Raw genomic sequence first — 25,922 nt, forward strand, 5'->3', positions numbered from 1 at the left:
GTACACCTTCAATTGACTCAAATGATGTCAATTAGACTATCATACGCTTCAAAAGCCATGACATAATTTTCTGCAATTTTCCAAGCTGTTTAAAGGCACAGTCAATTTAGCGTATGCAAACTTCTGACCCACTGTAATTGTGATACAGTGAATTATGGGAAATAATCTGTCTGTAAATAATTGTTGGAAAAATGACTTGTCATGCCCAAAGTAGATGTCCTAAACGACTTCCCAAAACTATAGTTTGTTAACAAGAAATTTGTGGAGTGGTTGAAACACTTAGGTTGGAGTAATTAAAACTTGTTTATGTAAACTTCCGACTTCAATTGTATGGTGTTGTAAAGAAACTGTAAAATACTGACTGTAGGCCAGTGGAGGCTGCTGAGGGGAGGACGGCTCATAGCAAGGGCTGGAATGGAGTCCATGAAATGGCATCAAACACATCAAAGATGTACTTTCTTTGTGTTTGTTACCATTCCATTGACCCATTCGAGCCATTATGAGCTGTTCTCCCCTCAACAGCCTCCACTTGTGTAGGCCTACTGCTGTATGTTGCTACTATCCCTGACAGACTCATAACATGGACGTAGAGTCCAACTACAATTCCGATGATCGCCGCCAGGTGGCAGTAAAGGTATTCTGTACTGTGGGGAGGAAGTGGTTATGGAAAACAGAAGAAAAAGCTAACCGATAAACAGGCTGAATCCGCAAACTGCGTTGATGACTGGCAAACTGAGAATTTGTGACGGGTAATATATTATAGCGTTAACTTTTCGACTGACTGTTTGTAGTTTTATATGACATAGCTAAACACGATTAGCTACTTTTGGAGGCGAGAAGAAAGGCATACAATGCCGTGGGAGCGCTTTTTCTCATCTTCGCCTCTCCTTGCTCGTCTTCCTCATTTACCGACTGCGTGAGGACGGACTCAAACAAGAAACTGCTGTATCGACAACTGTCAATAACTGTAGCTAGCAAGCTAGCTAGCTGTAACCTTAACAAGTGTTAATTTACAATGGCGGATAGCGTAGGAGAGGTTGCTAATGGTGAAATTGGGTTAGGTGTTGGTAGTCAGGGAAATGGAGCTCCGTTGTTACCTAGTTTGGGTAATTCTCTGCCGGGCCACTCGACGAGTGGAGCTAACCTGGCCTCACCACCTCCTGCAGCGGCCGCAGAGACTGGCCTAGCTGTCATGTCCCCTGGAGCCACAACCACCTCAACCGTGGTGACTGGGAGCGGGTTTGGAGGTGCAGGTGTTCTTAGCGCTGTAGTGGGCTCTGCCATTCCAATACCCCTCTACTCGGCCACCAATGCTCTGCCAGGCGGTATCGGTTTGGGGGTGGCCGGAGCAGGCCTCTTGTCCCAAATTCATGCAACGTCCTGGGACCCAACACTAAGTACCGACTGGGACAACGAGAAGACGTCCCAGCAATGCATTCTCCGAATCAAAAGGTAAACATCTGAGTAACCAGATATACACTGGTGGGCTTGCCTGTTACAACATATGGAATGTGGTTCCATGCTGTCTGAAAACGAAAGAACCACATCACACGTTTTTGTGACTAAATGTTACTTTTTGCTAACACCAGTGTTGCATACGGCTGGGAGCCTAGTGGTAGAGCGTTGGATAAGTAACTGAAAGGTTGCTGGATCGAATACCTGATCTGACAAGGTAGAAATCTGTAGTTCTACCCTTGAACAAGGCAGTTAACCCACTGTAACCGCGGTAGGCGTCATTGTAAATAGGAATTTGTTCCTAACTGACTTGCCAGGTTTATAAAAAAAAAAAAAAAAGTATATGATCATGACTCACTCAGTTCCATGACATTACACATGAGTCATTGGAAGGCGTCTACTGTATTGGGGAGTTTTGATAAGAGCCCTGACACTGTCTGAACTTTGGCACCTTTCATATCAGGTGCTCTGGAGTGGCGCAGCGGTCTGAGGCACTGCATCTCAGTGCTAGAGGCGTCACTACAGACGCTGGTTCGTTCCTGGGCTGTGTCACAACCAACTGTGAACGGGTGGGGCACAATTGGCCCAGCATCGTCCGGGTTATTTTAAATAAGAATTGGTTCTTAACCTACTTGCCTATTAAGATATAGGTAAAAATACAACATTTGAGGAAATACATTTTAAAAAAGCAATGGGTTAAATTGATACACATGTTCATAGGGTTAGTGTTCCCACACGGCCATATCTCCATGTTACAGCGCTTGTTTAATTAGCTATCTAGCATGTTCTGAACACTTGTATCTAAGCATAACTCGAGAAGTGTAGTTTCGTTGGATGGAGGCACCCATAACTGTATGTTTCTGTAGAAAACCTCTGCAGTAAATGTATATTTTTTATTTGAAGGTTTCTTTCCCGCTGATGGAAGATAAGGGATATGTTTCGAAAGCGATAATTAACGACGGTTAACTTTAAAACGGCGTCAGGATTGTAGTTCCAAATAGGTCGTTTTGGGCGAAGTTAATGGCTGAAAACTAGGGAGAAGGCAGAATGCCGCTTAGTTTTCAAGCGCTAGGACTGACAGTGAGGATTTGTGAAGAGCAGAATCAACAACCTCTGCAAAATCAAAACAATTGCTTTTGTGAGAAGGTGTTATTACAGAAGGTGTTATTGTGAGAATTGTGTAAATTACAGCTGAAAAGTACCAGAGGCCTGCCTTTGGTCCCATGTGAGCGCAGGTCCATTAGAGTATGACCCCGTGAGACACTGGTACTGGCCCCTATAGATGGAAACATAAAAGTCTGAGCCTTTTGGGTGAAACACTGGGGTAAATCCTGTAAGAAAATGGTTACTTACGCTACTAGTTAGGCCAATGGTTAGTATTGATTGGTCAGAGTTACTGATGTCATAACGTGTCAATCCATTTGCTTACTATGATGTGACTCTGTAATTAATATATTGACCTTATATTATGAAAAGTATAAACACAACATTGTCAACATTACATTGTTGACATAAAAGGTGCCACTTGTCTCTTAAAATGTTTTGCCCCTAGTGCCAGTCTGCTTGTGCTAATCATGCCAAGTAGGCGAGAGCACAAACAGATCAGGCTGCTATCATTGTGTATTAGCATCTTTTCTTAAGTTTGCCTTCTTATTCTCTCCTCAGGGATATAATGTCCATCTATAAGGAGCCTCCCCCGGGTATGTTTGTGGTTCCTGACCCCCACGACATGACTAAGGTAAAGCTCACCGACTTCCACCCCCTAAGTCCACAGGGTCTGTTCTGGTACAACTGTACAAAGTCAGACAGCAATGTGAGTTTCATCAATGGCCATTGTCATTTGGCTATGATGTTGAAATATGAGCCTTAGACCTTACTGTGCTACGTTTAGCTAGCCAGACTGTGAAGTGTTTGACTGGTGTATGAAACAATCCAATATGGGACTTGAAAGACAGGGGCTGCCATTCAAATGTTGATGCAGAGTTACAGTTAAAGCAACTCTTATCCCAGGCTCAAGTTGTGTGGGGGGATCCTTCTTTTAATCAATTGTTCATTTTCTTTTGTCAGGCTCTAATTTACTTTATAACCCACAGACTCAATGTTTGTACTAAGTCCCAAAAAATCCATGAAATTGGAATTAGTGTTCTGCACAACTATTATGAGGATTATGGAGAAATTCAACGCATCAACACCCTCACTAAATATTAGTCCTGACTCTAGTCTTCCTTCCTCAGATCCATGCCCTCATCACAGGACCCTTCGACACGCCCTACGAGGGAGGCTTCTTCCTCTTCCTGTTCCGCTGCCCCCCGGACTACCCCATCCACCCCCCACGGGTCAAGCTCATCACCACCGGCCAAAACACTGTGCGCTTCAACCCCAACTTTTACCGTAACGGCAAAGTATGCCTCAGCATCCTCGGGTAAGCCAGGGTCCTGCAGCTCAGGGGAAACCTGCTGCACCTGAGCAACCCATACATCTATGCCCATTTCCCTTTCTAACTAGGGGAGGGGGTGACTAGGGGTCGAAATAGGACAAGGCATTCAGCAGTCGACGTTTTAAACCCAGACCCATAGAATAGTAGCTCTTACAAACTATATACATGGGACACAGTGGGATGTGGGGCGGCAGGTAGCCTAGTGGTTAAAGCATTGGGCCAGTAACCGAAGGGTTGCTAGATTGATTCCCCGAGCTGACTAGGTAAAAATCTGTCCTTCTTCCCCTGAACAAGGCAGTTAACCCACTGTTCCTAGGCTGTCATTGTAAATAAGAATTTGTTCTTAACTGACTTGCCTAGTTAAATAGATTTAAAATGTGACCTGCAATCAATATCAGGATCCCACCTAATTAAACACAGAGAATGAAAAACAGCAGACAGTACTGCCCAATAGTTGCACGTGCTTCTGTATTACTCAAGCCTACCTGGTCTGACCACAACTGTAAGGGGTCATTCTTTGGCAGAACATGGCTATTTATGGCAGCTCTCTATATAGAGACGCAGATCATTTCTTGCATTTCAGCACATCCTCCCAGAGCGCCCCCTCACTGTCGACGTGTGTGACTTTGTCCCAGAAGATGCGATGCCATCATTCTCCTGCTTTCAATAGTACACAACAACAAAAAAATATTGAAATAATGTGCCCATGTTTCGTAATTCAAATCAAATTTTATTTGTGACATACACATGGTTAGCAGATGTTAATGCGAGTGTAGCGAAATGCTTGTGCTTCTAGTTCCGACAATGTACAACCAACGAGTAATCTAACCTAACAATTCCACAACTACTACCTTATACACACAAGTGTAAAGGGATAAAGAATATGTACATAAAGATATATGAATGAGTGATGGTACAGAACGGCATAGGCAAGATGCAGTAGATGGCATCGAGTACAGTATATACATATGAGATGAGTAATGTAGGGTATATAAACATAAAGTGGCATAGTTTAAAGTGGCTAGTGATACATGTATTACATAAAGATGGCAAGATGCAGTAGATGCAGCAGTTTAAATGAGTACAATATATATACAGTGGGGCAAAAAAAGTATTTAGTCAGCCACCAATTGTGCAAGTTCTTCCACTTAAAAAGATGAGAGGCCTGTAATTTTCATCATAGGTACTCTTCAACTATGACAGACAAAATGAGGGGGAAAAATCCAGAAAATCACATTGTAGGATTTTTAATGAATTTATTTGCAAATTATGGTGGAAAATAAGTATTTGGTCAATAACAAAAGTTTATCTCAATACTTTGTTATATACCCTTTGTTAGCAATGAGAGGTCAAACGTTTTCTGTAAGTCTTCACAAGGTTTTCACACACTGTTGCTGGTATTTTGGCCCATTCCTCCATGCAGATCTCCTCTAGAGCAGTGATGTTTTGGGGCTGTTGCTAGGCAACACAGACTTTCAACTCCCTCCAAAGTTTTTCTATGGGGTTGAGATCTTGAGACTGGCTAGGCCACTCCGGGACCTTGAAATGCTTCTTACGAAGCCACTCCTTCGTTGCCTGGGCGGTGTGTTTGGGATCATTTTCATGCTTAAAGACCCAGCCAAGTTTCATCTTCAATGCCCTTGCTGATGGAAGGAGGTTTTCACTCAAAATCTCACGATACATGGCCCCATTCATTCTTTCCTTTACACGGATCAGTCGTCCTGGTCCCTTTGCAGAAAAATAGCCCCAAAGCATGATGTTTCCACCCCCATGCTTCACAGTAGGTATGGTGTTCTTTGGATACAACTCAGCATTCTTTGTCCTCCAAACACGACAAGTTGAGTTTTTACCAAAAAGTTCTACTTTGGTTTCATCTGATCATATGACATTCTCCCAATCTTCTTCTGGATCATCCAAATGCTCTCTAGCAAACTTCAGACGGGCCTGGACATGTACTGGCTTAAGCAGGGGGACACGTCTGGCACTGCAGGATTTGAGTCCCTGGCGGCGTAGTGTGTTACTGATGGTAGGCTTTGTTACTTTGGTCCCAGCTCTCTGCAGGTCATTCACTCGGTCCCCCTGTGTGGTTCTGGGATTTTTGCTCACCGTTCTTGTGATCATTTTGACCCCACAGGGCGAGATCTTGCATGGAGCCCGAGATCGAGGGAGATTATCAGTGGTCTTGTATGTCTTCCATTTCCTAATAATTGCTCCCACAGTTGATTTCTTCAAACCAAGCTGCTTACCTATTGCAGATTCAGTCTTCCCAGCCTGGTGCAGGTCTACAATTTTGTTTCTGGGGTTCCTTTGACAGCTCTTTGGTCTTGGCCATAGTGGAGTTTGGAGTGTGACTGTTTGAGGTTGTGGTCAGGTGTCTTTTATACTGATAACAAGTTCAAACAGGTGCCATTAATACGGGTAACAAGTGGAGGACAGAGGAGCCTCTTAAAGAAGTTACAGGTCTGTGAGAGCCAGAAATCTTGCTTGTTTGTAGGTGACCAAATACTTATTTTCCACCATAATTTGCAAATAAATTCATTAAAAATCCTACAATGTGATTTTCTGGATTTCTTTCTTTCTAATTTTATCTGTCATAGTTGAAGTGTACCTATGATGAAAATTACAGGCCTGGTCTTTTTAAGTGGGAGAACTTGCACAATTGGTGGCTGACTAAATACTTTTTTGCCCCACTGTATACATATGAGATGAGTAATGTAGGGTATGTAAACATTATATTAAGTGGCATTGTTTAAAGTGGCTAGTGATACATTTTTACATCAATTTCCATTGTTAAAGTGGCTGGAGTCAGTATGTTGGCAGCAGCCACTCAATGTTAGTGGTGGCTGTTTAACAGTCTGGTGGCCTTGAGATGAAGCTGTTTTTCAGTCTCTCGGTCCCTGCTTTGATGCACCTGTACTGACCTCGCCTTCTGGATGATAGCGGGGTGAACAGTTAGGTGCTCGGGTGGTTGTTGTCCTTGATGATCTTTATGGCCTTCCTGTGACATCGGGTGGTGTAGGTGTCCTGGAGGGCAGGTAGTTTGCCCCCGGTGATGCGTTGTGCAGACCTCACTACTCTCTGGAGAGCCTCGCGGTTGTGGGCGGAGCAGTTGCCGTACCAGGCGGTGATACAGCCCGACAGGATGCTCTCGATTGTGCATATCTGTAGAGGTTTGTGAGTGCTTTTGGTGACAAGCCAAATTTCTTCAGCCTCTTTAGGTTGAAGAGGCGCTGCTGCGCCTTCTTCACCACACTGTCCGTGTGGGTGGACCAATTCAGTTTGTCTGTGATGTGTACGGCGAGGAACTTGACCTTACTACCCTCTCCACTATTGTCCCGTCGATGTGGATAGGGGGGTGCTCCCTCTGCTGTTTCCTGAAGTCCGCAATCATCTCTTTTGTTGACGTTGTGTGAGGTTATTTTCCTGACACCACACTCCGAGGGCCCTCACCTCCTCAATGTAGGCTGTCTCGTCGTTGTTGGTAATCAAGCCTACCACTGTAGTGTTGTCCGCAAACTTGATGATTGAGTTAGAGGCGTGCATGGCCAAGCAGTCGTGGGTGAACAGGGAGTACAGGAGAGGGCTCAGAACGCATCCTTGTGGGGCCCCAGTGTTGAGGATCAGCGGGGTGGAGATGTTACCTACCCTCACCACCTGGGGGCGGCCTGTCAGGAAGTCCAGTACCCAGTTGCACAGGGCGGGGTCGAGACCCAGGGTCTCGAGCTTGATGCCGAGTTTGGAGGGTACTATGGTGTTAAATGCTGAGCTGTTGTCGATGAATAGCATTCCCATAGGTATTCCTCTTGTCCAGATGGGTTAGGGTAGTGTGCGGTGTCGTTGCGATTGCGTCGTCTGTGGACCTATTGGGGCGGTAAGCAAATTGGAGTGGGTCTACTAGGGTGTCAGGTAGGGTGGAGGTGATGTGATCCCTGACTAGTCTCTCAAAGCATTTCATGATGATGGAAGTGAGTGCTACGGGGCGGTAGTCGTTTAGCTCCGTTACCTTAGCGTTCATGGGAACAGGAACAATTCTATTTTGCACCTATGGCTCCTTGAAACAGCTTTGAAATACTTCCTCTCTTTCCCTTTATAGTAGTGTTGGTCAGTCTCGGGAACCTACAGGGAGTGCAAAGTTGATCTACTATTCAGTCTACAATACTTTTTTTGGTGGAACACCGTAGCTCATATACAACTTAAACTTTATATTTTGCTTGGTGCGCGGGCTCCTGACCTGAATCTTTTGTGCTTTAACCTCTTTGTTCTGGGTTGTTGTCTAGGACTTGGACAGGGCCAGCATGGAGCCCAGCCCAAAGCATCTCCTCCGTTCTGATCTCCATCCAGTCCCTGATGACTGAGAACCCCTACCACAACGAGCCAGGCTTTGAACAGGTAAGCCTATAGCACACTGGCAAGTTGGCCTCTAATTTAGCTGGCAAGCCAAACTATAATCCCCAGAACGCAGTTAAATCCCACCGCCTTATGGGAAATCTGGTTCCCTGAAGAAATGCTGCCATTTTGATCAACAAAGCTACTGTGTTTTTGGCATATGATATTGTGATGTAATATGACTGTTGTCTGACTTACAGAAGACTTCAGCTGTTGTTCTATGTTTTTATTTAGTTGTTTGCTATTTCTTCCCCATTTGTAGACATTTGTGTAAATGTGTTTGTGAAAAGCAACAGACTGACCATATCGGTGTGGGATGTGTCACTTTTTGTGTCTTGAATGTCCCCCTTACATTTGCTCCCTCTGACACTCCCTTTGCCAGGAGAGACACCCGGGGGACAGCAAGAACTACAATGAGTGCATCCGCCATGAGACCATGCGCGTGGCTGTATGTGACATGCTGGATGGGAAGGTGCCCTGTCCAGAAGCCCTGTGGTGAGTTATTCTTGGATTGTTGACTCCAAAATAAAAGTTTGAGACTTGAAACCTTAAAAGTGGACTGATGTCGAGATGAGTCAATGTTCCACGGCATCTATTGTCTAGATCCAGCTACAATTCTTCACAAAGTATTCAAACACCTTGAAGCTTTCTACATTTTGTTGTTACAGCCTGAGTTTAAAATGGATTACATTTTGATTTTGTGTCACTGATCTACACACACTACCCCATAATGTCAGTGGAATTATGTTTTTAGAAATTAAAAACAAATGAAAAGCTGAAATATCTTGCGTCAATAAGTGTTCAACCCCATTGTTATGGCAAGCTTCAGGAGTAATTTGTTTAATAAGTTGAATGGACTTACTGTGTGTAATAATTGTTTGGCATGATTGATGATGCAGATGCTAAGCTACAGAACTGTTTTGCTAGCACAGACTAGAATTTCTTCCGGGATTCTTACGATGGCATTTAGTAGTACACCACATCACTGGCTTCATCAATAAGTGCATCGACGACGTCATCCCCACAGTGACCATAAGTACGTACCCCAACCAGAAGCCATGGATTACAGGCAACATCCTCACTGAGCTAAAGGGTAGAGCTGCCGCTTTCAAGGAGCGGGACTCTAACCCGGACGCTTATAAGAAATTCTGCTTATAAGAAATCCTTTGACGAACCATCAAACAGGCAAAGCGCCAATACAGGACTAAGATTGAATCGTACTACACCGGCTCCGACGCTCGTTGGATGTGGCAGGGCTTGCAAACTATTACGGACTACAAAGAGAAGCACAGCCGCGAGCTGCCCAGTGACACTAGCCTACCAGACGAGCTAAATAACTTCTGTGTGATCACGCTCTCCGTAGCCGATGTGCGTAAGACCTGTAAACAGGTCAACATTCACAAGACCACAGGGTCAGACGGATTACCAGGTCACGTACTCCGAGCATGCGCTGACCAACTGGCAAGTGTCTTCAATGATATTTTCAACCTGTCCCTGACAGTCTGTAATACCAACAAGCAGACCACCATTGTCCCTGTGCTCAAGAACACCAAGGTGACCTGCCTAAATGACTACCGACCCGTAGCACTCACGTCTGTAGCCATGAAGTGCTTTGAAAGGCTGGTCATGGCTCACATCACCATTATTCCAGAAACCCTAGACCCACTCCAATTTGCATACCGCCCCAACAGATCAACAGATGATGCGATCTCTGTTGCACTCCACACTGCTCTTTCCCACCTGGACAAAAGGAACACCTATGTGAGAATGCTATTCATTGACTACAGCTCAGCGTTCAACACCAAAGTGCCCTCAACTCATCACTAAGCTAAAGACCCTGGGACTAAACACCTCCCTCTGCAACTGGATCCTGGACTTCCTGGTGGGCCGCCCCCATGTGGTAAGGGTAGGTAACAACACATCCGCCATGCTGATCCTCAATACGGGTTCTCCTTATGGGTGCATGCTCAGTCCCCTCCTGTACTCCCTATTCATCCATGATTGCATGGCCAAGCACGACTCCCAACACCATCATTAAGTTTGCAGACGACACAACCGTGGTAGGCCTGATCACCGACAATGATGAGACAGCCTATAGGGAGGAGGTCAGAGACCTGGCATTGTGGTGCCAGAATAACAACCTCTCCCTCAACGTGATCAAGACAAAGGAGGTGATTGTGGACTACAGGAAAAGGACTGAGCATGCCCACATTGTCATTGATGGGGCTGTAGAGGAGCAGGTTAAGAGCTTTGTACCTTGGTGTCCACATCACCAACAAACTAATATGGTCCAAGCACACCAAGACCGCTGTGAAGAGGGCACAACAAAACCTATTCTCCCACAGAAGACTGAAAATATTTGGCATGGGTGCTCAGATCCTCAAAAGGTTCTACAGCTGCACCATCGAGAGCATCTGGACTGGTTGCATCATTGCCTAGTATGGCAACTGCTTGGCCTCCGACCACAAGGCACTACAGAGCGTTGTGCGTACGTACATCACTGGCGCCAAGCTTCCTGCCACCCAGGACCTCTATAGTGTCAGTGGAAGGCCCTAAAAATTGTCCGATTCCAGCCACCCTAGTCAGACTGTTCTCTCTCGGAAAGCGGTACCGGAGTGCCAAGTCTAGATCCAAAAGGCTTCTTAACAGCTTCTACCCCCAAGCCATAACTCCTGAACAGCTACCTGGACTATTTGCATTGTCCCCCACCATTTTTATGCTACTGCTACTCTATTATCCATGCATAGTCACTTTACCTTTACCTACATATTACCTCAACTAAACTGCACATAGACTCTGTACCGGTACCCCCTGTATATCGCCTCTCTACTGTTATTTTGTTTTTCTATTTTAATGTTATTATTTTATATATTTTTAATAAAATGTATTTAATACTTTCTTATCCAACAATGCAGTTAAGAAAATAAGAGTTAAGGGCTTGTAAGTAAGCATTTCACTAGGTCTGCACCTGTTGTATTTGGCGCATGTGACAAATCAAATTTGATTTGAATAATTTAAGATGAGTTTTGAATGACTACCTCCTCTCTGTAACCTATACATACAATTATCTGTAAGGTCTCAGTCGAGCAGTGTATTTCAAGCATAGATTCAACAACAAACACCAGGGATGTTTTCCAATGCCTTGCAAAGAAGGGCACCTATTGGTAGATGTGTAAAACAAATAAAAAGCAGACATTGAATATCGCTTTGAGAATGGTGTAGTTATTAATTACACTTTGGATGGTGTATCAATACACCCAGGCACTACAATGATACAGTTGTCCTTCCTAACTCTCTTGACTGAGAGGAAAGAAACCGCTTTGGGAGTTCACCATGAGGCCAATAGTGATTTTAAAGTAGTTGGAGTTAAATGGCTTTGAGATTAAACAACTGAAGATAGATCAACAACATTGTAGTTACTAACATAAATGACAAAGTGAAAAGAAGGAAGCCTGTACAGAATACAGAAAAATATTCCCAAACATGCATCCTGTTTGCAGTAAGGCACTAAAGTAATACTGCAAAAAAAAATGCAGCAACAAAAAAGTACTTTTTGTCCTGAATACAAAGCATTATGTTTGGGGCAAATCCAACACAACACATTGAGTACCACCACATATTTTCAAGCATGCTGGTGACTGCATCATGTTATGGGTATGCTTGCCATCTGCAGGGACTGGAGGTTTTTTTAGGATAAAAAGAAACTGACTAAAGCTAAACGCAGGCAAAATCCTAGTGGGAAAACCTGGTTAATTCTGTTTTCCAACAGACACTGGGAGGCAAATAGACCTTTCTGCATTATAATAACCTAAAATCCCAGGCCAAAGGTACACTGGAGTTACTTAAGACGATACTACATGTTCCTGAGTGGCCTAGTTGCAGTTTTGACTTAAATCGTCTTGAAAATCTATGGCAAGACTTGAAAATGGCTGTCTAGCAATGATCAACAACCAGCTTGAAAGAGATTCAAGAATTTAAACAAATAATGGGAAATATTGTACAATCCAGGTTTTCCAAGCTCTTAGACTTACCCAGAAAGACTCACAGCTATATTTGCTGCCAAATGTGACTAATGTGTTGACTCAGGGGATTGAATACTTATCTAATCAAAATATTTTATTTTCCATCAATAATAAAATTTAGTATTTTGTGTAGATCATTGTCAAATAAATGTAAATCCATTTTAACCCCACTTTTGTAACGCAACACAATGTGGAAAAAGTCAAGGGGTGTGAATACTTTCTGAAGGGACTGTATATGCCTGAACTCCAAATTAATACAGGCCACGTCTAATGTCCTTATTGTATATGAGGCATATAGTTGAACCTTAAGGGATTGCAAGAGACATGTTCAAAGCCACTGACCCACAATCCATTTCGAACACGCATCTTTCAATGGCGAGTCATTTCAATTTTAACTGTTTAGCATTTGTTTTTGTGGGTAGTTAATAACCTGTTTCTGTGTTGCAGGAGTGTGATGGAGAAATCATTCCTGGAGTACTATGACTTCTACGAGGGGGTCTGCAAAGAGAGACTACACCAACAGGGACAGAACATGCAGGTATTGCCAGAGACCTCATTCTCCCTCTCATTCACTGTGTGTGTACAGACACACCACACGTTTCTTTATGCACCTTGAAGAAGCAGAATACACAGGTTATAATGCATCACACTTCCTGATAACTAATGCACTGCACCTTCCCTGGGGTTCTAGCAGGGTTTCCTAAACTGGGTTCTCGGGACCTCAAGGGGTACACGTTTTGGTTTTTGCCCTAGCACTATACAGCTGATTCAAATAATCAACTATTCATCCAGCTTTAATTTTAATCAGCTGTGTAGTGTTAGGGCATAAACCAAAATGTTCACCCATTTGGGTCCTGATGACCGAGTTTGTGAAACCCTGGGTTAGAGGACTGAGGGATGTACATGCCCAAACGTTGAAATGGGGACTTTAGGATTTGGCGGTTAAACCTTGTATCTTCTTCCCTGGACTCAGATGAACTTGTGGATACCATTTCTATATTTCTGCTTTCATTATGAAGGAAGTTGGAGGTAGTTTCGCGAGTCAATGTAGACTAACATTAGCACAATGACTGGGCGTCTGTGGTAACAGCTAGCAATGACTGGATGTCTATGGTAACAGCTAGCATGCTGTTGATGTTAATGCGAGTGTAGCGAAATGCTTGTGCTTCTAGTTCCGACAATGCAGTAATAACCAACAAGTAATCTAACTAACAATTCCAAAATCACTGTCTTATACACAGTGTAAGGGGATGAAGAATATGTACATATATATGAATGAGTGATGGTACAGAGCAGCATAGGCAAGATACAGTAGATGGTATCGAGTACAGTATATACATATGAGATGAGTATGTAAACAAAGTGGCATAGTTAAAGTGGCTAGTGATACATGTATTACATAAGGATGCAGTAGATGATATAGAGTACAGTATATACGTATGCATATGAGATGAATAATGTAGGGTATGTAAACATTACATTAGGTAGCATTGTTTAAAGTGGCTAGTGGTATATTTTACAACATTTCCCATCAATTCCCATTATTAAAGTGGCTGGAGTCAGTGTCAGTGTGTTGGCAGCAGCAACTCAATGTTAGTGGTGGCTGTTTAACAGTCTGATGGCCTTGAGATAGAAGCTGTTTTTCAGTCTCTCGGTCCCAGCTTTGATGCACCTGTACTAATCTTGCCTTCTGGATGATAGCGGGGTGAACAGGCAGTGGCTCGGGTGGTTGTTGTCCTTGATGATCTTTATGGCCTTCCTGTAACATCGGGTGGTGTAGGTGTCCTGGAGGGCAGGTAGTTTGCCCCCGGTGATGCGTTGTGCAGACCTCACTACCCTCTGGAGAGCCTTACGGTTGTGGGCGGAGCAGTTGCCGTACCAGGCGGTGATACAGCCCGCCAGGATGCTCTCGATTGTGCATCTGTAGAAGTTTGTGAGTGCTTTTGGTGACAAGCTGAATTGCTTCAGCCTCCTGAGGTTGAAGAGGCGCTACTGCGCCTTCTTCACGATGCTGTCTGTGTGAGTGGACCAATTCAGTTTGTCTGTGATGTGTATGCCGAGGAACTTAACTTACTACCCTCTCCACTACTGTTCCATCGATGTGGATAGGGGGGTGTTCCCTCTGCTGTTTCCTGAAGTCCACAATCATCTCCTTAGTTTTGTTGACGTTGAGTATGAGGTTATTTTCCTGACACCACACTCCGAGGGCCCTCACCTCCTCCCTGTAGGCCGTCTCGTCGTTGTTGGTAATCAAGCCTACCACTGTTGTGTCGTCCGCAAACTTGATGATTGAGTTAGAGGCGTGCATGGCCAAGCAGTCGTGGGTGAACAGGGAGTACAGGAGAGGGCTCAGAACGCACCCTTGTGGGGCCCCAGTGTTGAGGATCAGCGGGGTGGAGATGTTGTTGTTGGGTCTAGGGTGTCAGGTAGGGTGGAGGTGATATGGTCCTTGATTAGTCTCTCAAAGCACTTCATGATGACGGAAGTGAGTGCTACGAGGCGGTAGTCGTTTAGCTCAGTTACCTTAGCTTTCTTGGGAACAGGAACAATGGTGGCCCTCTTGAAGCATGTGGGAACAGAAGACTGGTATAGGGATTGATTGAATATGTCCGTAAACACACCGGCCAGCTGGTCTGCGCATGCTCTGAGGGCGCGGCTGGGGATGCCGTCTGGGCCTGCAGCCTTGCGAGGGTTAACACGTTTAAATGTTTTACTCACCTTGGCTGCAGTGAAGGAGAGTCCGCATGTTTTCGTTGCAGGCCGTGTCAGTGGCACTGTATTGTCCTCAAAGCGGGCAAAACAGTTATTTAGTCTGCCTGGGAGCAAGACATCCTGGTCCGTGACTGGGCTGGTTTTCTTCTTGTAGTCCGTGATTGACTGTAGACCCTGCCACATACCTCTTGTGTCTGAGCCGTTGAATTGAGATTCTACTTTGTCTCTATACTGACGCTTAGCTTGTTTGATAGCCTTGCGGAGGGAATAGCTGCACTGTTTGTATTCGGTCATGTTGCCAGTCACCTTGCCCTGATTAAAAGCAGTGGTTCGCGCTTTCAGTTTCACGCGAATGCTGCCATCAATCCACGGTTTCTGGTTAGGGAATGTTTTAATTGTTGCTATGGGAACGACATCTTCAACGCACGTTCTAATGAACTCGCACACCGAATCAGCGTATTCGTCAATGTTGTTATCTGACGCAATACGAAACATATCCCAGTCCACGTGATGGAAGCAGTCTTGGAGTGTGGAATCAGCATGGTCAGACCAGCGTTGGACAGACCTCAGCGTGGGAGCTTCTAGTTTTAGTTTCTGTCTGTAGGCAGGGATCAACAAAAAGGAGTCGTGGTCAGCTTTTCCGAAAGGAGGGCGGGGCAGGGCCGTATATGCGTCGCGGAAGTTAGAGTAACAATGATCCAAGGTTTTTCCAGCCCTGGTTCCGCAATCGATATGCTGATACAATTTAGGGAGTCTTGTTTTCAGATTAGCCTTGTTAAAATCCCCAGCTACAATGAATGCAGCCTCAGGATGTATGGATTCCAGTTTGCAAAGAGTCAAATAAAGTTCGTTCAGAGCCATCGATGTGTCTGCTTGGGGGGGAATATATACGGCTGTGATTATAATCGAAGAGAATTCTCTTGGTAGATAATGCGGTCGACATTTGATTGTGAGGAATTCTAAATCAGGTGAACAGAAGGAATTGAGTTCCTGTATGTTTCTTTGATCACACCATGTCTCGTTAGCCATAAGGCATACGCCCCCGCCCCTCTTCTTACCAGAAAGATGTTTGTTTCTGTCGGCGCGATGCGTGGAGAAACCCGCTGGCTGCACCGCCTCCGATAGTCTCTCCAGTGAGCCATGTTTCCGTGAAGCAAAGAACGTTACAGTCTCTGATGTCCCTCTGGAATGCTACCCTTGCTCGGATTTCATCAACCTTGTTGTCAAGAGACTGGACATTGGCGAGAAGAATGCTAGGGAGTGGTGCACGATGTTCCCGTCTCCGGAGTCTGACCAGAAGACCGCCTCGTTTCCCTCTTTTACGGAGGGAAACGAGTCTAATACAGTGACAACTAAAAGCTACCAAAAACAAATTAGTTGAAAAATAATGTGGCTGTCCATGGTTCTGATGTATGTGTGTGAGCGTTTGTGCAAGGAAAAAAGACAAACATGTTGACTCACCCAACTTGTAAAGAAACGCCAATGCCATCCTCTCATTCATGTTGACGAAAACGGTCTATAACTCTGTCATACAGTACACAGTTTTTTGTGTGTTTTTTTTGTCCGAGGCTACCTGGTTAAAATGCTTACTTGCTAGCCTAACTTTCTTTTGTGAGCAACTTTAGCTAGTTAACATTAGCCGTCTATGTATTGATCCCTCAGGCCAGGGGCACAACAAATTATGTTCTGCCCCTGAACAAGGCAGTTAACCCACTGTTCCTAGGCCGTCATTGAAAACAAGAATTTGTTCTTAACTGACTTGCCGAGCTAAATAAGGGTAAAATAAAACGATGTATGGTTGGATCATAATCGCTGTCATAATCATTGGGCAGTAAGGAGAATGAAGTCAAACCACAAGTAGATCTCCATCCATGACTAATTTAGGAAAAACACAATTTTAGCTAGCCTGCAGAGGACCACAACCAAATGCAACAATTCAAGTTTCTGTCAATGATGTATGCTTTTCATGCAATTTGATAGAAGTGACACCAACTTCCCATTACACTTTTTGTCATTATTGGTGTGCCAGGACCTGTCACAGTTGAGTGCACTCAGTTTAGCGCAATGCTGATTGGCTATTATTTTATACTTTTTTAAAATTTTATCAAGCGAGGCCAAATGCTCACTTGCTTCCCTTGCATTCCATGCTATGGGCGGCAACAATGTCATAATATTTTGGATCAGACGGCATCAGATAGATGACCTACACATGGAGACAGAGGGGTGCTGTTTTGCTCTCAGATGCTTTCTCCGGTGAGGTACATTCGGTCTCTTGCGAATTTTGCTGATGACACAATCGCACTCCACACTGCCCTTTCCTACCTGGACAAAAGGAACACCTAGGTGAGCATGCTATTTGTTGACTACAGCTCACGTTCAACACCATAGCTTAATGATGAGCTTCGTGAGCACTAAGAACCCTGGGACTAAACACCTCCCTCTGCAACTGGATCCTAGACTTCCTGATGGGCTGCGCGCTTAGTTCCCTCCTGTACTCCCTGTTCACCCATGACTCCAACACCAAGTTTGCTGATGACATAACGGTGGTAGGCCTGATCACCAACAAAGAGACAGCCTATAGGGAGGAGGTCGGAGACCTGGCAACAACCTCTCCCTCAATGTGAGTAAGACGAAAGAGATGATCGTGGACTACAGAATAAGGAGGGCCGAACACGACTCCATTCACATCGACGGGGCTGTAGTGGAGCAAGTTGAGAGCTTCAAGTTCCTTGGTGTCCACATCACCAATAAACTATCATGGTCCAAGCACACCAAGACCGTTGTGAAGAGGGAACGACAACACATTTTCACCCTCAGGAGACTGAAAAGATTTGGCATCGGTCCCCAGATCCTCAAAGTTCTTGAGCTGCACCATCGAGAGCATCCTGACCTGTTGCATCACCGCCTGGTATGGCAACTGCTTGGCCTCTGACCGTAAGGTGCAACAGAGGGTAGTGTACAGCCCAGTACATCACTGGGGCCAAGCTTCCTGCCATCCAGGACCTACAGTTGAAGTCATAAGTGTACATACACCTTAGCCAAATACATTTAAACTACAGGATGTTCTAGAACACACAGGATGTTCTATAACCCTGAGTTAAACTAAAGCAATCTTCTATAAGTTACAAGTTATTTTTTTAAACTGCCAACTCATTTATGTTATAATCCACTTCCAGGTACAGTTGAAGTCGGAAGTTTACATACACCTTAGCCAAATACATTTTATACTCAGTTTTTCACAATTCCTGACATTTAATTCTAGTAAAAATTCCCTGTCTTAGGTCAGTTAGGATCACCACTTTATTTTAAGAATGTGAAATGTCAGAATAATAGTAGAGTGGTTTATTTCAGCTTGTATTTATTTAATCACATTCCCAGTGGGTCAGAAGTGTACATGCACTCAATTAGTATTTGGTAGCATTGCCTTTAAATTGTTTAACTTGGGTCAAATGTTTCAGGTAGCCTTTCACAAGCTTCCCACAATAAGTTGGGTGAATTTTGGCCCATTCCTCCTGACAGAGCTGTTGTAACTGAGTCAGGTTTGTAGGCCTCCTTGCTCGCACAAGCTTTTTCAGTTCTGCCCAAAAATATTCTATAGGATTGAGGTCAGGGCTTTGTGATGGCCACTCCAATACCTTAACTTTGTTGTCCTTAAGCCATTTTGCCACAACTTCGGAAGTATGTTTGGGGTCAAGACCATTTGCAACCAAGCTTTTACTTCCTGACTGATGTTGCTTCAATATATCCACATAATTTTCCATCCTCATGATGCCATCTATTTTGAAGTGCACCAGTCGTCCCTCCTGCAGCAAAGCACCCACACAACATGATGCTGCCACCCCCGTGCTTCACGGTTGGGATGGTGTTCTTCTGCTTGAAAGCATCCCCTTTTCCCTCCAAACATAATGATGGTCATTATGGCCAAACAGTTCTATTTTTGTTTCATCAGACCAGATGACATTTCTTAAAAAAGTACAATCTTTGTCCCCATGTGCATTTGCAAACCGTAGTCTGGCTTTTTTATGGCGGTTTTGGAGCAGGGGCTTCTTCCTTGCTGAGCGGCCTTTCAGGTTATGTCGATATAGGACTTGTTTTACTGTGGATATACATACTTTTGTACCTGTTTCCTCCAGCATCTTCAAGATCTTTTGCTGCTGTTCTGGGATTGATTTGCACTTTTCGCACCAAAGTACGTTCATCTCTAGGAGACCGAACGCGTCTCCTTCCTGAGCAGTATGACAGCTGTGTGGTCCCATGGTGTTTATACATGCGTACTATTGTTTGTACAGATGAACGTGTTCTCTTCAGGCATTTGGAAATTGCTCCCAAGGATGAACCAGACTTGCGGAGGTCTAAATTATTTTCTGAGATCTCGGCTGATTTTCTTTTGATTTTCCCATGATGTCAAGCAAAGAGGCACTGAGTTTGAAGGTAGGCCTTGAAATACATCCACAGGTACACCTCCAATTGACTCAAATGATGTCAATGAACCTATCAGAAGCTTCTAAAGCCATGGCATCATTTTCTGAAATTTTCCAAGCTGTTTAAAGACACAATCAACGTAGTGCATGTAAACTTCTGACCCACTGGAAATGTGATCGTGAAATAATCTCTAAACAGTTGTTGGAAAAATGACTTGTCATGCACAAAGTAGATGTCTTAACCAACTTGCCAAAACTATAGTTTGTTAACAAGAAATTTGGAGTGGTTGAAAAACGAGTTTTAATGACTCCAACCTAAGTGTATGTAAACTTCCGACTTCAACTGTATATACTATGCTGTGTCAAAGGAAGGCCCAAAAAATTGTCAGACCCCAGTCACCCAAGTCATAGACTGTTCTCTCTGCTACCGCACGGCAAGCAGTACCGGAGTGCCAAGTCTAGATCCAAAAGGCTCCTTAATAGTTTCTACACTGCTGCGTAGTCACTTGACCCCTACCTACATGTGCAAATTTACTTCGACTAACCTGTACCTCCGCACATTGACTCGGTACCGGTGGTTCCTGTATATAGCCTCATTATTGGATTCTTTTTTTTAAAACTTTAGTTAGTAAATATGTTGTTAACGCTATTTTTCTTAACTGCATTGTTGGTTAAGGGCTTGTAAGTAAGCATTTAACTGTAAGGTCTACACCTGTTGAATTTATTTTCTTGGATTGTTTTGGGAAGCCTGACTTCCCTTGGCATCCATGAATACATGCCACTGTCCACGTTCATCTGACTCTTCATTGCCAAAATAATTTGTCCCCGTTTACAGGTTTTCCAAACATGTATAAAGAAATTATCTCTGTATGTATACATTTTTTAGATAAATAAAAAACAGTATACACTGCTGCCACATGCTCCCACAATAGTGGAACATTTCAGATTTGAAATATGAGCTGCACATCCCACACACTCTTTCTTTCCTTACACACCTCCAGGACCCTTTTGGGGAGAAGAGAGGTCGCTTCGACTACCAGGGCCTACTGGCACGCCTGAGCACCACCCAGAGGCGCATTCGGGAGAAGTGCCCACCGGAGGACAACGATGACCACTCAGACTCTGACACCAGCTCCTCAGGCACGGACCCAGATAGCCAGGGCAGCTCCCAGCCTTAGTCACCAGATGGCGCCACACTACCTTTCTTTTTCAGTCTCCCCCTTTCTGTTTTTGCAAGATGGTTTTGGCTCAAGTGGGATGTTGAGGGGAAAGGCCTGATTTCAGGAAGCACTTATGATACAAAGGCAGGGGATAGCTTAATGTCTGTTTTGATTGGTTCCCCCCCCCCCCAATGACTGCCTTTTAATTTGTTTCCCCCAGCTGTTGTAAGTTAACAATGCCAGTCTACACTTAGATGGTGTTGGGAGTTTGGCTTGTAGAAATGGACACTGTTTTTTTTAAAGCAATTTGTCATAGATTCTGCCTTTTTGTCTTTGTTTTCCCATGCCTGATTGGATTAGGAAGAAGCGGTGAAATCTGAGATTGACCATTCTCAATATTCAGTCTGTACAACCACATCAGTCGTCTTAATCAAATCACCAAACTTCTATTCATTCATACATTGGTACACACACCTCAGACTATCCATTTCTAAAGTCCCATTGTCTCATGTTCTTTCCTTAATCTGAACAGTACTTAATAAAATTATGAACCAAGTCATAATTACATTATGAATTCATAATGAATTGCATTAGTAAAAATAAAAAACACCTCCAGTAATGCCTAGTACAAAATATGTACAGTTGCGGGCACATATATTGGCACCTTTGCACTTTACAGTGGAACAGATTGTAATATTATTTTAAAAACTGGTTGGATAGCTATTTTTACCCTGTAGGCACTTGCAACTTATGACAAGTGAGGAAAAATTACACAATCTCTTGCCTCTAACCACTTTTTTATTTTTTATTTTCAATAATGCAGTCCAGGCCATATTTTGACTTTTTTTTTTTTAAATCAAAATTTGTTTCATAACATTTGCAGATACAATTAAGTTTTTTTTTTCTCTACTTATTTGTGAAGAAATAGTGAATCGTTCGAGGGTGCCAATATATCTAATGTATATATGCACAGCGAGAGAGTTTATTGTAGTCTGTGGGGAGTTTCTTAAAATAATTTTCCAATGACTGACTGCTAAAGCCTGCATGGAAAGTTTTTTTTTTTTTTCTCTGCATGAAAACAAATCTCAATGTTTGTTCATGATTATCATTGCGCTGTATGTAGTGTTGTGGATTTCACCTTCAAGAGATGTTTTTCTTCTCTGATGCTAAAATGCTGAGTCTAATAGGGATCCTAATATCTCCATTTAAGCTAAATGGTGGAGTCTATGGACATTAGGTTTGGGGTCACTACAAAACGTTTAGAAAGATGGATTTGTCATTTGACCTGTCCCATTTAACCAATGCCACATTTTCCATTGCATTTTTCATTGAAGGCAGTGGACTGGTGCCTCTTCAGCTCTATATAGCGGAGTCAGCCGGTACCAAACAGGCACAGACCTGTTTGTTAGATCTCCACGGTGTCACCTTTTCAGTCATCTGAAAGCCACCACCAGGATTTTCAAACGAGCCACGGGAAATGTTTTATGATGGTAACATAAATACCAGACACCTGCTTCGATGCCGTGACAACTTTCATTCATTGAGAGTTTCCGCCTGTGATGCGTTTCTGTAGATTGGTTTGTAGAATGATTTTATGTTGTTTTGGCCGCTTTAAGCACTAAATGTTCTACATTGGCTTACATATCTGGTGTCCGAAGTGCGTTCCACAGGTTGAAACAGTCTTAAGATACAAGTTCAATATAAACCTAACCTGGCAGTAACACTGACAACACAAACTTCAAATGGACTTAAAGTGATCGAGGATTTTTTTTTTTTTTTAGTATGAGAAACCGTATGACCCGTTCTAAACAGTGGTCTTGTCTGCTGTAAGGGGTCAATCTTATTTTTTCATATTGATGTAAAGTTCTTATTCTCGCTTTGAAAGACGTTAAGCCTTATCGAGACTTCTTCCCGAGCCACATTTGTTTTCAGTCTCTGAATTGTCCCCCTTCAAAGTGTCACGAAACATTGCCTATCAGCCTGGGCAGCTCACCAATAACCTCTAGTGAGGCCTCAGTGGCTGTTCAGCGGATAGGGGGCTAAACACCTCTACCGTGTCACTTGGTTTGTAGTCCTGTCTAGCAAGATGCAACAAATAATTATACTGTCTTCAGTCTTTATTGCATTTTGGAACTACCCACTCAGGATACAACAAAACCTCTTGCTTTGTAATTGCCTGTCTGGACCACAATCTACTGTCTAATTAAGGTCAGCTCCAATGCAGAGTGGCACCCAAACAGGACTGGACCACACCCTTCTTTTCCTTCTCATGGACATGTTTTTCTATTCCCTCCCATCTGGGTGCATTTCTGCTCACTTCTCTCAGTCGACAGGGACTGGGACTTCCTCTCACAGGAAAAAATGTTGGATTTAATAGATCTAATGTTTGAGAGTACTGCTAACTTTGTTTGCAAAGTTTGAAAAAAAATGTTTAAAATGTATGACTCTACTGCAAATGAAAATATTAAAGCAAAGATACTACTGGCCAGCTCCACTGCAAAGGATTAGGTGTGAGATGCTCAATGTAGCGACCAGTCAGTTTGAAGCCTTGTTATGGTTTGGTGTGTATATTCCTGTAGCATTCTGATGTGACCCGTCTAGTGTGTCCCTTGTCTGATGGTTTATTTTGGGTTTGTGCCCCCAACCCAGAGATTCAAACTGAATCGCTTTTATTAAGGCATCTTCAATCCATAATGATATGGATTTCCATGTAGATGTTTTCAGGAAGTGACTTATGTAAAGTGTAAACTTCTAGAATAAATGTTGGCCATGACATAGTAAAAGTATATAATAATTACAAATGGGGATACCTTATCTGTCAGCCATCTCAATGAGATAAGTAACATTTGTATTGAGTCCCATTGCGTTAGATGTCTCATGGTATGTCCGACCTTCAATCTATGTAATTTCTTATGAGATTAGTGTGACACTATAATAATACTGCACCTTTTCCCCAAGATTGAATTTAGGACTTGGGATGGTGTAGAGTAGACCACATTGCTTCTTAGATGGCTACCAGCAATGTACAGGGCTGCTAAACCTAGCTGCCACAGAGCTGCTGCTCTACGACAGGGTTTCCCTGAACTCTGTCTCGCCCCCCCACCCCCACCCCCTTGTGGTGCACATTTTGGTTTTTGCCCCAGCACTACACAGCTGATTCAAATAACCAACTCATCATCAAGCTTTGATTATTTGAATCGGCTGTGTATTGCTATGGCAAAAAACTAAACGTGCACCCAGGGGGTGGCCCCCAGGACGGAGTCTGGGAAATCATGCTCTACAGTACATTCCCACAGGGGCGTTCAACACTCTAATGGCCATTCATTCTGTCTCAGTCAATGGTAAGTGAATGGTTTACATTTTTGAGTTGACAATATGTGGGACCCATTTTAGGCCTTGACTCAACGTTCCAGGCCAAGGCATTAGTCCCAAAACTTTGACTGCCACGTTTATGCAAGACTATTTTCATCTGATTTAATTTCTGTTTTCATTATATTGTATATGTAAAAAAAAATACTAATAAAATATACAAATGGCTATTTTGATATGTTGCGTTCTGTTTCAGTGCAAGTGTTATATTATTAATAGTGACAATTTTATAGGCATTCAGTACCAAGGAGGACTACAAGTCCCGTAAGCCCCATATGTAGTCAGTTCTGAAATTATGTTGCTTTTTGTGGTCAATTAACAATTTCTTTGTGGATTTTGATGTGTGCTTGGGGTTATTGTCTTTGCTGGAAGATCCACTTGAGGCTAAGTTTGAGCAACCTTGCCTGGCTACCCAACCACATTGCTCTGGGCAAACACCTAGCCACTCCCACAAACGTTTTGCAATCATAGAGCAGCGGAAGAATTCACTTTGAGTCGTCCATCAAGAGGCAACCAGGTTTTTGGCTAAAATGTCCTGGTACTGGGTAAAGTTCACGATGCAGTTGACCTTAATAAGGGCCCCAGGACCAGTGAAAGCAAAATAGCCCCATAACATCAAAGATCCACCACCATATTTTACAGTAGATATGTGGTTCTTTTCTGCTTATGAATTTCGTCACCAAACCCACCACTGGTGTCGGTGGTCAAAGAGCTTATTTTTCCTGTCATCTGACCGGTTCCAATCCAAGTGCCAATGCTATTTAGCAAACTCCGACCCCCTGAATGAGACATGAGTCCTCCTAAATGCAACAAAGTCAAACTTTGGGGAGGTCTCTAAATAATGAATGCTAATTTAACCATTCTCCTATTTGTTAAAATGTAACTTGTACTGCGACAGTGGTAAATATTAAAATAAATGCTTATTCCAAAATAAATGAACACCCCCACCTCTGTCATGGTTTAAACCATTTTTTCCCCAATGTGACTGCACCCGGGACAGTCCCGTATCTCAGCCCCTTTTCAGGTGTCCCAACTTTTCTTTTTACAAAAAAGGTCCTTCTGTCAGCAAGACAAATCAATAAATTCAGGGTGCAAGAGTGAAGACCCAATGACAATTGCTGAATGTCATTACACTTTTTGTTTGACAGTAAGATTGGTTGTGTTCACTCCTAATTAAAAGGTGCTGGTTCAAATCCCCGAGCCAGCAAGGTGGAAGAATCTGCCGTTCTGCCCTTGACAAGGCAGTTAACCCCCAACAATAATTTCTCCCCAGGCGCCGATGACGTGGATGTCAATTAAGGAATCCTTTTAGCTAAAAACCTGGTTGCCTCTGCCAGGAGGCTGACACTTGATCTTCCAGCAACACAATAACCCCAAGGACACAACAAAATCCACAAAGAAATTGTTAATTGACCACAAAATCTTAATTGTGCAATGGCCATCTTAGTCTCCGGACTTGAACACCATTGAAAACTTGTGGTTTTAACTGAGCATGGACTATAAGCGGATATCAATGACCTGGAACGATTCTGTATGGAAGAATGGTCCCAATGTGTTCTCCATTTTTTTTAAAGGTTCAGTGCCGTTATCCTTGCAAGGTGAGGTATTGAAAGGTACTGAAAACATGGGTGACAATCATTTTGATCCTATCTTATTGAGAGAAAAAAAGTATTACTTGTTAAACATCATCTCTTTCTGAGCAATTGTATTAGTATAAAATACAAATGTGGGCATACAAAATACAGTAGCTCAGTATTTGTATAATTTATTTTATGCAGTCTTTTTTTGTTCATCTTTATTAAGGGTGCCAATAATTTTGTCCCCCCCCCCAGTTTTATGATTGGAATGAGATACAAAATGAGCTCTGGTGCGCTTTAGGACCATGCAGATACCTCCAAGCGGTCGGGTATGCTGTTTGGAGTGTTTATCAGACTGGGTAAAATAACTTCTAAATCCAAAA

At 43.3% G+C, this 25,922-nt stretch overlaps 1 protein-coding gene across 2 annotated transcripts; it reads left to right on the forward strand.

Annotated features, from left to right (window-relative positions):
• Positions 1-665: 665 nt before the first annotated feature.
• LOC115110179 (ubiquitin-conjugating enzyme E2 Z) lies at positions 666-24,132 on the forward strand. Of its 2 annotated transcripts, none has more exons than XM_029635602.2 (7): positions 666-749; positions 3,121-3,193; positions 3,690-3,877; positions 8,170-8,281; positions 8,661-8,773; positions 12,748-12,838; positions 20,435-24,132. In XM_029635602.2, exons 1-7 carry the CDS (start codon positions 721-723, stop codon positions 20,609-20,611), a joined length of 783 nt encoding a protein of 260 aa, XP_029491462.1. In that variant the 5' UTR covers positions 666-720; the 3' UTR covers positions 20,612-24,132. The 2 variants fall into 2 exon arrangements, with proteins under 2 accessions (XP_029491462.1, XP_029491461.1); XM_029635601.2 differs by having other exon boundaries at positions 669-1,452.
• The last annotated feature ends 1,790 nt before the right edge of the window (positions 24,133-25,922 follow it).

This window comes from Oncorhynchus nerka, linkage group LG26 (genome assembly GCF_034236695.1).
Source record: "Oncorhynchus nerka isolate Pitt River linkage group LG26, Oner_Uvic_2.0, whole genome shotgun sequence".
Classification (NCBI taxonomy): Eukaryota; Metazoa; Chordata; class Actinopteri; order Salmoniformes; family Salmonidae; genus Oncorhynchus; species Oncorhynchus nerka.

Bases quoted from the DNA above. Each gene is read 5' to 3' on its own strand.
- LOC115110179 (XM_029635601.2), top strand. From the start codon at position 1,016: ATGGCGGATAGCGTAGGAGAGGTTGCTAATGGTGAAATTGGGTTAGGT. The intron at 8,282-8,660 runs GTAAGCCTATAG...TCCCTTTGCCAG, and splicing joins ACGAGCCAGGCTTTGAACAG to GAGAGACACCCGGGGGACAG. The intron at 8,774-12,747 runs GTGAGTTATTCT...TCTGTGTTGCAG, and splicing joins CCCTGTCCAGAAGCCCTGTG to GAGTGTGATGGAGAAATCAT.